General features: G+C 49.9%; 1 protein-coding gene across 9 annotated transcripts in view; it reads right to left on the bottom strand.

Annotated features, from left to right (window-relative positions):
- The window catches only part of LOC143488644 (phosphatidylinositol-binding clathrin assembly protein), a 42,242-nt gene that overhangs the window by 3,887 nt on the left and 24,167 nt on the right, over positions 1-14,188 (bottom strand). For 3 of the 9 annotated variants that reach the window (XM_076987490.1, XM_076987494.1, XM_076987492.1), the window contains 11 exons: positions 12,956-13,041; positions 12,153-12,276; positions 9,829-9,965; positions 9,484-9,584; positions 8,253-8,360; positions 6,620-6,751; positions 6,044-6,074; positions 5,763-5,898; positions 2,452-2,478; positions 1,892-1,948; positions 1,683-1,799 (listed from right to left, as the gene is read on the bottom strand). In XM_076987490.1, the coding sequence (XP_076843605.1) occupies positions 1,683-1,799; positions 1,892-1,948; positions 2,452-2,478; positions 5,763-5,898; positions 6,044-6,074; positions 6,620-6,751; positions 8,253-8,360; positions 9,484-9,584; positions 9,829-9,965; positions 12,153-12,276; positions 12,956-13,041 (1,056 nt within the window). Of the gene's footprint in view, positions 1-1,682; positions 1,800-1,891; positions 1,949-2,451; positions 2,479-5,762; positions 5,899-6,043; positions 6,075-6,619; positions 6,752-8,252; positions 8,361-9,483; positions 9,585-9,828; positions 9,966-12,152; positions 12,277-12,955; positions 13,042-14,188 lie in introns of those variants that run through there. The other 6 variants (XM_076987491.1, XM_076987498.1, XM_076987493.1 and 3 more) reach the window with 4 other exon arrangements.

The raw sequence follows: 14,188 nt of genomic DNA, 5'->3' as shown, positions 1-14,188 counted from the left end.
AGGGGTGCAAGGAAAAAAATCGATTCAAGCTCGAATTGCGTTTCTAACATTGAACGATTCAGAATCAATTCTCATTTTCAAAAAAATCTATTTTTTTCGGGTACGGGTGTGCTTTCTCAGCCACCGTAGTGCTAGGCAAAACCGCTAAAGTATGAAGAAAAATAAGTCCAAACGGTTCCGCAGTCTTTGAAAGCAACCATTTGGATCCACTTTAGATTTTACCGTCACCCCGGCCCGGGTAAGAATGGGCTTGATCGTTTGCACACGCATAAAGACACTACAGATGATATTCGGGAGTTACAGTGACTATAACTTAGTTCATTGAGCACTCTAGTTTTGTCTTAACTAGATATTTAGACATAATACTGCTGTAATACATATATAGTCGTGGTCAGAGGTGAACTTCGGCATAGCCGGTGTGTATTTTATTTAAAATAATTAATACCCTTGAGCCAGTGTGTCTTTGGACATAGATAATGCTGTTTGATGTGATTGATAATTAAAGTCTAGCTCTTCTTTATGCATAGAAACGTAAATCAACAATATAATCTGTATCGTCTTTATGCGGATAAACGAGGGGAGTCGGAAATCGCCACAACACCGGCAGAAAGCTAAATCTGTCGCACATGAAATGCTACAGGCACCGTTCAGAAACTGATCAGTTCAATAGATATATGCGGCTTTTAGAAAATACGGTATATATATTTTTTCATCTGAAGTGGAAGTTCTGGCAGCTAACGTAAGCCTACCCATTTTATTAATGTAACAGTACTTATTCTTGGAAGCACCTTCATATATTTAAAATTTTTGTGATTTGTTAAGGAAAAAAGTGTTATTTTGTTTCTGGAAGTGGCATGTTCTCAGAAATAGCCAGCTAGCCTAAGCCTAATTCTTGTACGAAGCAATTTGTTGTTTTTACAGAAAGAGTAGTATTTTTGTATAATTAAATTTTTGAGTAGTGGCAAGTTCTGGCAGATAGCCTAAGCCTACCAATTTTATTTATTTTACTACAGTTTTATTAGTTTAATGTAGTGTTCTGAGTGTCGGTTGTGTTTGTACTAGTTAAAAACATATGTGCAAGAATAAATAAATCAGACATGTCTTGGATTTACCTTTGTGTGTTTACATTATTGCAATATGTTGATAAAACCTTTACAATTATATCTTTATAAATGTACTCTGCTTTCATGCCAGCAGACCGGAGTAGCTCGTTTTGAATCGGAAAATAATCGTTTTTGAATCAAATCATTGGAATCTGAAAGAATCGGGGAAAAAAAAAAATCAAATCGTGACCCCAAGAATCGATTCTGAATGGAATCGTGGAATTGCCAAAGATTCACAGCCCTAGACTGTAATCAGATCTTCTCTAAAGCAAGATCTCTGAAAGCATCTTTAATCAGGCACTAGAATCAGGTTTGGGAGGTTTCTGTGTGGTGTGATCACCAAAAAAGAAGTTCTGACTCATGCGAGCGAGCCAGACAGACAGACAGACAGAGGATGGAAATAGTGCAAGATAAACTTAAAATACTTTAGACAAGGAGTCTATATACAGAAGAACCCAGCTGGCCAAGTGTCCGTGCCTGGGGGGTATTGGTATGAATGGACTGGTGTGTGTTCGTGAGGTGTGTGTGAGAGGGGGAATGGTGAATGGGTGTGAGTGCTGACTGGTTGTGGGGGTGTACCTGAGCTCCAGGCATTGGAGCGAATGGGTTGGTGGGTCTGAGGACCGGCTGGTTGAACAGCACTGGCTGTGGGGTCATCACTGGAACGGGTGCCATCTGACCCATCTGAGGAGGAACCTGACACAAAGACGCGTGCTCACACACCCAGACGCGTGTTCATCTATGGCTGCTGCAGTGTGACTGGAGTGTGTAGATGGTTTGGTACTCACCATCCCATACACAGGCACTTGTGGTGTGGTCATGGGGAAGGCCATGGGGGCCGGGGTCTGCAGGAGAACACCACACCCATTAGAGACACCACACACACACACATACACAGTTGCCGTCCAGCGTCTGCCTGACCCACTGTGATCTCTGCTGGAAGTGGGGTGACTGGTCACAGGGCCCCTGCAGGGACACGTGTCCCCCACAGCAGCAGGAGGCACGTCCAGAGAGAGGAAGGGAGGAGGAGGAGGAGGAGGAAGAGGAGGAGGGGCAGGGCTACAGGCGAATGCAGTCAGAAGCAGTGCAGTGCGGTGGGAGAGTGGACAGGGCCAAGATAGTCACACATACAGCAACACACACACACACAACACAAACACAACATACAAACACACACAAGACACGGTTTTCAAGATGCAGGACGGGGGAAGGGTGCAGGCTGAAGTCCATGGGAGCCCACATGATGGATAGAATAAAGACAAGCTCTACTCCAATGGCTCTGTGCGTGCGTGTGAAGCCTTGAGTGGTGCTCATGGGATTATAATGCAGGTTACATTTGGGTACTTACATAACCAGTATAGAACATTCCACTCTGCTGGGACAGGCATACAGGAAGAGAGAGAGAGAGACAGAGAGAAGCGGGTTTGGGGGACAGAGAGAGGCGGGGTTGGGGGACAGAGAGAGACGGGGTTGGGGGACAGAGAGAGACGGGGTTGGGGGACAGAGAGAGACGGGGTTGGGGGACAGAGACATGGGGGAGTGAAGGTAGAAGGTGAAGAGAGGTGAGGTAAATGGCATTAACCAGTGTCCATCAAACAGGAGGTCAGGACAGACACAGAGTGAAGGAGGAGGCAGGTTAGTGTGAGGGGCACAGTTACACACGCTGACACGCACCCAACCCCACAGTGCTGGCACACACTACACTTCAATCTCCCCACGCAGGTCACACACACACACACCCACACCCCCACACACCCACCCACCCACCCACACACACACACACACCCCCCGTCACTAGGGTTGCAACGGTATGAGATTTTCACGGTATGATAACAGTCTCAGAAAATACCGCAGTATCACGGTATCACAGTTTGTTACATATATTATTAAAAGATACACTGACCCTTAAAGAAATTACAACAAAAGTTTAATTAACTGTTTAATTAAAATGTTCAATTAACTATTTATTGTAGAAACCTGGAACTATTGTATACAAAATGTCTCCTTTAAAAAAAAAAAAAAGCTGTACACGTGTTTATATAAATACTGCAAAATTAGAGAAACCTAAATCATGGATTTCAGTACATTTAAGTTTAAATTAGGGCTGGGTATCGATTCAAATTCCAAGAATCGATCCGATTCCGATTCTGAAGATTAAGAATCGATTTATTTCGATTTAATCGATTCGATCCAATTCGGGGTTTAGTGTTATTAAAAATGTATTTGAGCTGTTTCCTGACTATGTACAGAAGCAACATGTTAAAACTAGTATTATATCGATATTAATCAGCAAATAGTTACTGGTAGTTGGTAGTTACTGACGGCTGGACAATAAACAGAAGACATCTTTGAGGTGTCTATATCTGCAACAGTGGACTCCTACTGGGACACTAACCAGTGCATTATTATTATGATTGAAATAATTAAGAATTCACCCAAAAGCTGTTGCTACCAAATGCATTTTTATTTTAAAAGTGCTGACACTTAATAAGCTGAAATTATAAAATGTAAACGTGTATTTTTCTTTAAAGTGCGAATATAATAACAGAACTGTCACGTTACGGTCCCCGACCCCTCCCTGTTGGGCGTCCCTGTTAACGTTGTCTGCGTCTACTCGTCTGCGTCTGTAGATCTCCGTGGGTGCGGGTGAGTCTTGTGATAATCCTCACCTGTGACTTGTCTCGTCATCACGTGGGGTTTATGTGGTTTGTCTATTTAATGTGTGTTCGCGCAGCGTCCTGTGCTCGTCGTTGTTTGAGTCACACATGTTCTATGTAAATGTGTTTTATGTGCGCTGTCTGCGCTTTGGTAAATGTAATAAACGTAACGATTTGGAAAGTGCAAAGGATTATGTCTCGTCCATCGCCTTGCGCCCAACGTTACAAGAACATTTTTAACTTTTTTTAAACTGTAAAAACACTGGGTAAACTGTCAGTGACATGGACTAACTGTAAATAGTCCCTGATACTGGATAAACTGTCCTTCTGCTTTTAGATTGCCGATTTGACTATTGTCGTTACCGTCACTGTCCGACGCCATGTTGTTTTACAGTTAGTTAGACCGAGCACGCCTGCGTGAATTCAGTGATGAGGCGGGGGTAAAAGTTCACTAAAAAAATCGATCTTTGGACGTACGAATCGATTATCAGATATTATGCGAATCGATTCTGAATCAGAAAATCGATTTTTTCAACACAGGCCTAGTTTAAATGATTTAATATCTGATAAACTAAGCCTGGGTCAGTGTCTGATCAACAACTGTTGTAAAGGTCTGTTTTACTGCTAAGTTGGAATTTAACTTAATTTAGTTAAATATTTATTCATATACTTGAAATTATTCGAAATAATTCGCTTTTTATTCACATAATTTAATAGTTGTTTATTTTCAAAACGCCCAATCTTAACATCTTCACGTTCTCTCACGTTTCGTCCTGGAATTACAAGAGGCTCGTATTTGTTAACGTAATACAAGAGAACTGTCTCAGACAGATATTTGTTGTGAAACTAATGAAATTTCAAGCATTTTCAAGTACTTTAGCCTAAAGCACTTCCAGCACTTTTCAAACCTGAAACACAAAGCAACATTAAAATTCGTCAGGTAAATGTTCCTTCCCCTGTTTTTGAGGGGTGTTTCTTTATACTACATATCGTTTCGGACAACACTACAAAGAATGTGACGCGGCAAGTATAAACGCTTCGCGCGAGGTGTGCAGAGTCGCACTACGGTCACTCGTGAAAGTATAATACTAGCCTTTTAACGTCCTTGCTTTCACTGGATGTGAAAGACGCCACTAATTTACATGCCATATGTTAAAACCAGACTTGTTGTGAAAGCCTTAATATAGAAATCTCTATTGTGAGGATCATTTCAGAAATAAATCCTCTCTTTTTGCAGTATCTGGTTAAATAAGTTTAACGTTATGGGAAATATTGAAATGGACCTTGAAAGTGCCGTACAAGTGCTTTAATTCCACCTTGTTAAGGTGTATGAACCCTGCAAACATGACAGAAGCTGAAGCGTGGTGTGTGCGAAATTACAAAATTTGAGAGGTGCACGACCTCGCGAATCGACAGCGGGCGAGGCCCTCGCACAAGGGCGGAGCCATCGCGATTACGTCATTTTCGCCGCTGATTTTAGTTTAGCCTTTTTTTTTTTGTTAAAAAACATTTGTTAAATCTGACGCACTTTCTGCCATTCTCACCGCTGTGTGCTGAGTAGCTGAACCGGAGCGGAGTTGCGCATGCGCGGGTCAGTTTCTCCGCTGGCTTGCCTTTTATCGGTAATAAGCAAACGCACACGGTATGATAACCATGCATTTTAATACCGTGAAACCGGTTACCGCTGCAACCCTACCCGTCTCACACACACACACACACACACACACACACACACACACACACACACACACACCATTGTTCTGCCATTTTAAGTGAAACAGTTTATTTTACAACACATCACACTATGGGCGGTTAAACCCCCCAAACAACATCTGGACCCCTCGTGATAAACTGCTACTTGTTATTTTGTTGGATGAGTTCCAGTAAGACAGACCAGGACACCACCCTGATTTTCATGTGTAGTCCCTGGTGTGTGGACACAGTGAAGGTAGAGATCCCATGCATGCTGTGTGTGTGTGTGTGTGTGTGTGTGTGTCCTCACCATGTGTGGTACAGGCAGGGGGGCGGGGGGTAAGGGTGCAGGACTCCAGGCAGTTGTGCTGCTCATAGTCTTGGACTGCCAGTTAGAGCCGCCTGTCAGCTTCTTCTCCCCGGGCTGAGTCCACTGCATATCTGGCCTGAACACACACACACACACACACACACACACCACACAGAGCACAGGCACTCAGGATTGACAGACCTGCTGTGTGTACGACACTGCACCACCAGAATTATTTCATGAGTAAATCAACACAATGCTGCCACATAGGCGCTACTCACTTTTTGACTGCTGATCCTCCAAAGTGCAGATCTGTGCCACAGGAACGAGGAAGAGGAAGAGGAAGAGGAGAGAGAGGGTGTGTGAGTAAAAGCTCCCAACAGTGCTGCCACACACAGGTGACACGTCTTCAAGCTGCATCAGCACATCTCCACTCTGTGGTTCCTACTCCTGCACTCCAGAACAGTGACGGGCCGACAGCTCAGCCATCATTCAGCATCCGTTACTGGAGTATTTGTGGAGCGGAAACACTGACTGTATTCTGGCTGGCAGTGGAACGGCCCCACGAGACTCTTGGTGTGAGCGTGTGTGGACACGCAGACACCGCCACTACATCCTGGTCTCACCGCGGTACCCGAGGTCCCTCACCAACATCTGCTCCGTACAGAAGGAGCACTACACCAGTCCAGGTTACTGCGTACTGGACCAGTGGTGGAGGTTCCCTGTAGAAAACCGGTCCTACTAAATGTGCCCGACATCCACAGGACAAACCGCAGAGGAGCATCTCTGTCATGGGGGCCCGCCATGTGCAAGGGAGGTGGAGCTTAAAGGGAGGGAGGGGGCGGGTGCAGACTCACTGCCGACGAGGTTGGCCAGGGAGGAGTCCAGGTCGCTGGCCAGCAGCTTGCCTCCTGTGGGCGGGGCCATCACAGGAGCCTGACTGTGGGCGGGGACAGTGGGCTTCAACAAGTCTCCTAACACATCAAACCCTGAGAGAGTGGGTGAGAGAGAGAGTGGGTGAGAGAGAGAGAGTGGGTGAGAGAGAGAGAGTGGGTGAGAGAGAGAGGGAGAAAGGGAGGGAGGGAGGGAGGGAGGGAACAAGAGAGATGTTAAATATTGATGACGGAACATACATGCCCAGAGACAGACAGGGCAGACCAACAAGAAGCTCTGACATTTGCTACCGTGTTACTGTCATGGTGGAGCACAGCAGGGCGGCAGCAAGCGCACACACACACACACACACACACCCCATTGCAGAGGAATAGAGTTAATGTTATTAGAGCAGCACACAAGCACTGGAGCCTTCAGAAAGTACCATCACCGCTGGAGAACTACAGCCAGCTCTCACACACACACACACAGAGTCTGGGACAAGTACTATTAGTCTTTCTTATAAAGGCCCTGGATACAGCTACTGTGGTCCAGCCATAAAGGTGATTGATACAGTGTTTGTCAACAGCCACCCAGAGGGATGATTGCTAGCGTTCTTCCATCACACACAGTCATTCAGCAGTTCCCTCTGTAAACAGGAGAGCGACTAGCCATTTAGCTAATGGCACAAAATAGTGAGGGGAGAGACAGAAGACAGAGGGTGAACCACGGGGGGGGGGGGGGGGGGGGGGGGAGGAGAGCGAGACAGAGAGCGAGAGTGCGAGTGTGCCATGGACACCCAACGTCAGGCAGCAGTGATGTGGAGATGTGAGGAGACGTGAGAGGAATAAACAGACGTGATGTGGGATGAGAGGATGAGTGGAGAGCTGATGCACTCCAGTCTAGGAGCATCTGCTGGGGTTCTGGACGAGGACTGAAGTGAGGCGACTGACAGATGGAGAAGGTGTAGGCTGGGGGGGGGCAAAGAGTGTGTGTGTGTGTGTGCGTGTGTGTGTGAGAGAGAGAGATCCTGCTCTCCCTGATGGATGTTCTCTCACAGTGGGGACTACAGTTTAACACTGCACACCCCACACTCCTGATGTCAGGTGCAGGATCACAGAAGCCACGCCCACTCTGACCGTTAGCACCTGGGTTTTCAACCCCTTCCCCTCAGCAAAGGCAAACCAGCCGTGACCTGCAGGTCTCATTATTCTCCCTCAGCCATCACCCGGGCCCGGCGGGCGTGCTGAAGGAGGGCCGGACCCGCCCCCTCTCGCACACCTGCTGTCTCCACTAACGTGCATGAGAACATAGCACAACTCTCAGCTTCCCATTTCACACACACACACCCCTAAATCACCAAACACCTCTGGTACTTGTGCCTAAAACCGATAAATAAGGATAAAAAAAGGAAAAAGGCGTCTGCAGTGCAGGATAAGGGAGTTGAAGTTTTTATTAGCTTTTAGTGCCCAGTTTGGTCAAAGGAAGCAGTTCACCAAACCCCCTGAAGTGTGCGGGGGCAGAGGGGGTTAGCTGTCAGAGGGGCGGAGTTATGCAGAGAGCAGTGGGCGGGGCGAGACGCTTCACACACGCCTCTAGGGGGGGGCGAGACTTTACCCGCAGCTGGCTTTACTTCAGCACTCGCAGCCTGAGACCCAAACACAGCATCAAAATCTACATTCAAAGCAGGAATATGAGCTGGTTGCTGAACACCACTCTCCAGACCTGAGGACAGATCAAACACACACACACACACACCTTAGTCTTGGCTCTTACACTTAGGTTGTTGTCATACCCAGTCACACCTGCACAATGAAGAAAGACTTTTGGAGTCCATTTTAACTGGTTTCCTATTCCCTTTACATTACATTCTAAAGAACCACGAGAGAAATGAAGACATCTTCTCACTCAAACTCAGAGAACCTCCATTCAGCCTTCAGGTTCTCTCCATTCCTGTGTGAGCATTTGGGTCCGAGTATATGGGCGTGGTCACATTTGAGTGCACGTGAATTTCTGTGTGTGTGAATATTTGAGCGTTGCAGGTATTAGGAGTAAGCGTGTGTGTGTGTGTGTGTGCATGCTAAGCTCCTTGTTGTGGGCAGGCTGATTAGAGCATGTAGCTGTAATCTGAGATCATCATCATCCCACAGCCCCGCCCCCATCCACAGTTCTCCAGATTGCCACCAATCCAGAGAGCTGCCACTCCAGAAGTGCCCACAACTGACCTCCCGCAGCCGCACTGCGCCCTACATCTCGACCACTGCGCCCTACATCTCGACCACTGCGCCCTACATCTCGACCACTGCACACTGTGCCATAGATCTTGACCAGGGGAAGTTTTGGACATGCACATAGACAGATGGTCTGATGAACCAGATACTGAACGTATGAATGAAGGAAGTCGTCTATTCATCCAATATCAGATGAACTCTCTGCCATCACCAGCACGGCAGCGCTGGGGTGTTGAACACGTCTCCACTTCCTGTTTTCAGATGCAGGTGAAGACCCCCTGACCCAACGTCCCCGTCCCCCACCCCGTCCCCCACCCAGACCCACGCCGTGTTCCCCCCCCCCCCCCCCCCCCCGTCCCCCATCCAGACCCACGCCGTGTCCTCCACCCCGTCCTCCACCCAGACCCACGCCGTGTCCCCCACCCCGTCCCCCACCCAGACCCACGCAGTGTCCTCCACCCTGTCCTCCACCCAGACCCACGCCGTGTCCCCCACCCCGTCCCCCACCCAGACCCACGCCGTGTCCTCCAACCCCTTCCCCCACCCCCTCCTGGGGCCTGGAGTGGAGCGGCGGCCCCAGGAGCGGAGCAGCGGGGGCGGGCGGAGGGCGAGCCTACCTCCCCAGGCACTGGTGGCTGTGGTGATGGAGGAGGGACTGTGCAGCGCTGGGATGAACGCTGGCTGGACGTCAAACAGGTCACTGGCGAGGGGGGCCATGCTGGGGGAGGAGGAGAGGGAGGACGTGAGAGAGGGGAGGGACACGTCTCCAGGGGACAATGTCCCCCGCTAGACGGGACACCAGACAGCCCACACAGTGTATAAACACTTATCTAGGATATATTATTATTATTATTACAAGGCCACACAGTGGTGAAACTAGACTGCTAGGTGGGTGGATGCTACAGGAGCAGTAACACTGGGTGTGGTGTGGGAGAGAGAGAGAGCGAGAGAGAGGGAGAGACCAGTTGTTGGCAGGGGTGGAGGTGGTGTGGTTGGTGAAGGGGTCGAGGGCCACAGTGTGGTTGGTGGCCCTGCTGACGGGTGGAGCTGCAGGAGACGCAGAGGGAGTGTGTGTGCTCATCTCCTTCAGGCGCTGGTCCTGCGAGAACACACACACACACACACACACACACACACACACACACACACACACACACACACACACACCTCAGAAATACTGCAACCCCCACAATGTGTCCATGAGACAAAGGTGTGTGTGAGACAGGGACAGATGCCATGAAGCTCTCAGAATGCGGTGGGCGGTGTGGCAGATGTAGCGTGATGTGGAGCAGGGGACCCAGAGGAAGGTGGAGCACACTCGGTGGAGAGGGTGGAGCTGCGGCAGGACTTGAAGCACTGCTCTCCACCCATACCAGAACAGATCTGTGTGTGTGTGTGTGTGTGTAAGATCCTTCAGGAGCATTATCTCCTTGTAGACTAAGGCAGCGTGGATAATGCAGCCAAACACCCTGTTATGGCGCTAATGAACGCTATTCCTGTGGTCATACTGGGACACGCAAGTTGAGGGCTAATTGTTTTGCTCTGGAACACTTGAGCGAGAACAGCAGGAGCCAATCACAGCATCGCATCCAGACTCGCATTAAAATCTTTAAACACACCGACATACCACCACAGGGTGGGGTAATACCCAACGCTGAACCAGATCTCTCTCGCAAGTAACCAATCGGCTACCCAACCCAAACAGGAGCGAGCACACAGTCTGTACTGCAGGGCCGCGGGACACGGAGGCTGTGGCCAGAGCGCCAGGGAGGAGAATGACCTCGCCACTACACAAACCCACACGCAACGCACACACAGCGCCGGGCACACGGCAGACAAAACAAAAACACACAAAGGAAAAGAGACAGACATGCAGCTACAAAAAGAAAAGGGGGGGGGGGGCACGAGAACAGCAGTTTCGCCACACGTGAGGGTCTGCAGGGCGGCACTGGGTGATTCACACACAAGGTGGTTCACACTCCAGCAGCACCGGGCTGGTTTTCACGCTCCTGGTGCCGCCCGCTCTAATGAAACCCGGCGCCCTGCGTTCTGGAGCACAGCCATCTGTAGGAGCGTTTACAGCCTCTCTCCGGGTCCTGGTGTTATATTGAGCAACAGTGCTACCACCAGCTTCCCTGTATCTGCTGTGTGTTCCATATGAGTTGACAAATCCTTCTGAAAGGGACAAAGGACTTTGGCCCCACACACACACACACACACACACACACACACACGGGACAGGTTGTTCCCAGAGCACCATAGCTCTGATCCTGCCAAGTCTCCATTTCGCCAGAAGACACATCGAACCTTCTGCAGTCACACACTGATCTGAGACCAGCTCAGCTGTGGTGGTTTCGCTCCAACAACAGCATCCTGACCTGCTCTGCTGATCGGAGATCAGTTCTTCAGGTTAATTTACAGGATGTGAGCAGGACATTTAGAAGCATTACCACGCCACACTCAGAGCAGATGGCACAGCGGAGGATTTGGAGCTGCACTGTTTACACACATTTATCTCCACATAAATCTACCCCAGTTCCCATGTCAGTCTAGGTTAGTGAAACACTACACACAACACCACGGCTGGAGACAGCAGTGGAGAGGTTCAGGTCCGGTTCAACATGCACACGGCCCGTCTGCCTTCGCACCGGTGTGTGTGGGGCGTCGATCTCGGTGGAAGGTGAATCCCACACACAGAACCGAAGCTCTCTGGGGTTCACACTTGATTTCTCCCCTCTGCAACCTGTTAATTAGCACCTGGACGGCTGTAGCTGCAGGCGTAAACACGCGAGCGTTCAACCCCGCCACACTCCAGGCCTTATGAACTCAGACCGGGTCGTGCACACGCAGGTAAGGAGAGTCTCCGCTGCACCCGCACCGTTGGCCCGGCAACCGTGCCCAGACGGGGGGGGGGGGGGGGGGGGAATGCAGGTGTGGTGGGATGAAGATCACGTCTCAGCAGACGCACGCGTGGCAGATTTATGGCAGAGCGGAAACACAGCCAGGTGCTTCTCTCCTGAGCGAGCGAGGGGGGGGAGGGGCTTAAAACTGACAGTGTTGCCCACGGAAACACCAGGGCAACAAAGAAGGAACCCACTGTACAGTCCTAGCGGAGAACCACACTCAATATCTCTCTGGTTCTGGTCTTGTTCCTAGCACCTCCATTTCACATCTTTTGAAAAACTAGCGTTAAGTATGTTTTGTGCAGATGTGATTGGAAGGTAAAGCAGCTGTGTGCATGCACTGGTGACGGGTGGTGGGGCGAGTGGGCGGGGCCAGGGTCCACCTTGAGCGCCTGCAGACGGGCCTGCTCCTCCTCCAGCGCCTGCTGCCTCTCCTTCTCATCCACACGACTGATGGACATACTGGTACTGGAGAGAGAGGAGACCGCACTGGAGAGAGTGGTGGCTCTGTGGGAGTAACACACACACACACACACACACACACACACACACACCAGCATGAGGACAAAGTGTGTGGAGAACACAGCAAGTGAACAAGAGAGAGAACACGTGCGCGTGTGAGAGAGAGAGAGAGAGAGAGAGAGAGAGAGAAAAGGACAAAAGCTGAAATGAGGCAGGAGCCTGAGGGACAGAGTAGTTTCTTCTGATTTAATGACTAGGGTCATGTTGATGACAGTGCTGGGACGGATGGTCCCAAATCACATGTAATCACAGTGTGATATTACCAGATTAAACTCACTCTCCTCCCCAGAAGAACCACGCAGGAATCCGCCCGCGTGCTCCTGGATTAATTACTGCTCATACTAAAGGTTGGGTGTGCTTAAAGAAATTCATTAACACGTCGTTTAGACGACTACCTGCGTGATCATTAGCAAACCGGCAGGTCTTGGGGACTTAGTCCAACCCTGTGTCCACCAGGGCAGGGATGAAAGCTGCTCACAGCCCCTTTATTTAGCCTTCAGAAAACTGCTGTTCTTTCTCTGAGGTTGGGCGAGGTTGGCATTTTGGCCTGTAGGGCATCTGAAGTTGATTTAGTCTGTGTGAAGGCGGTTAAACTATATGTAGGGTTTGGCTGATCCTGGACCTGCCTCACAGGGAAGCTTCTAGACGCAGCTGTGGAGACTACCTGCTGTCTGCAGAGAACTCCTTGGTCTTCTTGCCCTCCAAGGAGGCCAGATGCTGCTCCAACGCCTCCAGGAGACTGCTGGGAGCCTGAGAGAGAGAGAGAGAGAGAGAGAGAGAGAGAGAGGGAGAGGGAGAGGGAGAGAGGGGGGGGAGGGGGGGGAGGGGGGGGGGGGGGGGAGAGAGAGAGAGGGGGGGGGGGTGTTAAAGAGTGCACACACAGCACTGTCTCGATCACTGTGCTCTTCTGTACGACTAAGATACACATGTGCACACAGTCTCTCTCACACACACACCTCTGTGTTAGAAAACAATTACTTTAAAATGACATCACACAATAGGAGAACATTCATAAGCTTAGAGGAAAAGGGGAACTGAGCAGAGAGAGAGTGAGAGCAAGAGAGAGTGAGAGCGAGCAGAAGTGCACGTGTGTGTGTGCGTGTGTGTTAGGGCACATGCACATCAAGACTCCATTCGTCAAAGCAACATGCCAGCATATTCACAAGCGTGTGAACTGCCCCTGTGTCAGCGTGTGTTAGGTGGGCAGGGCCGCCCACGTCTGCACACGGAGCTCAGCGCTGCTACAGCACTGGCCAGCGGTCAACCGCGCCGACACACTGCGGCAGTGCCGAGAGTTTCTCCCCGCGCGCTTCAGGACGGGGACAGCAGCGTCCTGACAGTCTCGCAGACTCCGGTGATGATTGGCGGGCCCGCACCGGCCCTGCGCAGACACACTGGCATAGCCGCCTCCTCAGACATCAGACACTACAGTCTTTAAAAAAGCTTAAAACTTACCAAGACCGACTGGGACCATATGTCCGACGGGACAGTGAAAAGAAGAATAAAAAACGAGGCCTCCAGAAGACGAGCATTAGGATTCCCCATGTAGGACACCCCCATCCCAGAGGAAACCCAGCCCAATATGGCCGACCTCCTGCAGTACACACCAGTGGGCGGAGCTTCAGAGACACAGTCACATGTACCAGAGCCAGCGTCCCACAGTGTACGCCAACACGGACTAAACCCAGCAGAGAAAGCAGCTTTTTGGATTTGATACCACAAGTTCTTTGTTCACGAGAACTATGGGATGCCAACGTGCTGGAAGCGAGAAACAGGCAGAAACTTGGCACTCTAAAACGCAAAACAGCGTTACCAGCCGTCATGCTAAAAGAGCCTGGGCAGAGTAGACAGAAGAGACGAGCGAGGGTGCGTTAAGGGGAGGGAGCAGGGTTTAGTC

This window comes from Brachyhypopomus gauderio, unplaced genomic scaffold, assembly GCF_052324685.1.
Source record: "Brachyhypopomus gauderio isolate BG-103 unplaced genomic scaffold, BGAUD_0.2 sc52, whole genome shotgun sequence".
NCBI lineage: Eukaryota > Metazoa > Chordata > Actinopteri > Gymnotiformes > Hypopomidae > Brachyhypopomus > Brachyhypopomus gauderio.
This window is presented reverse-complemented; position numbering and strand designations above follow the sequence as displayed.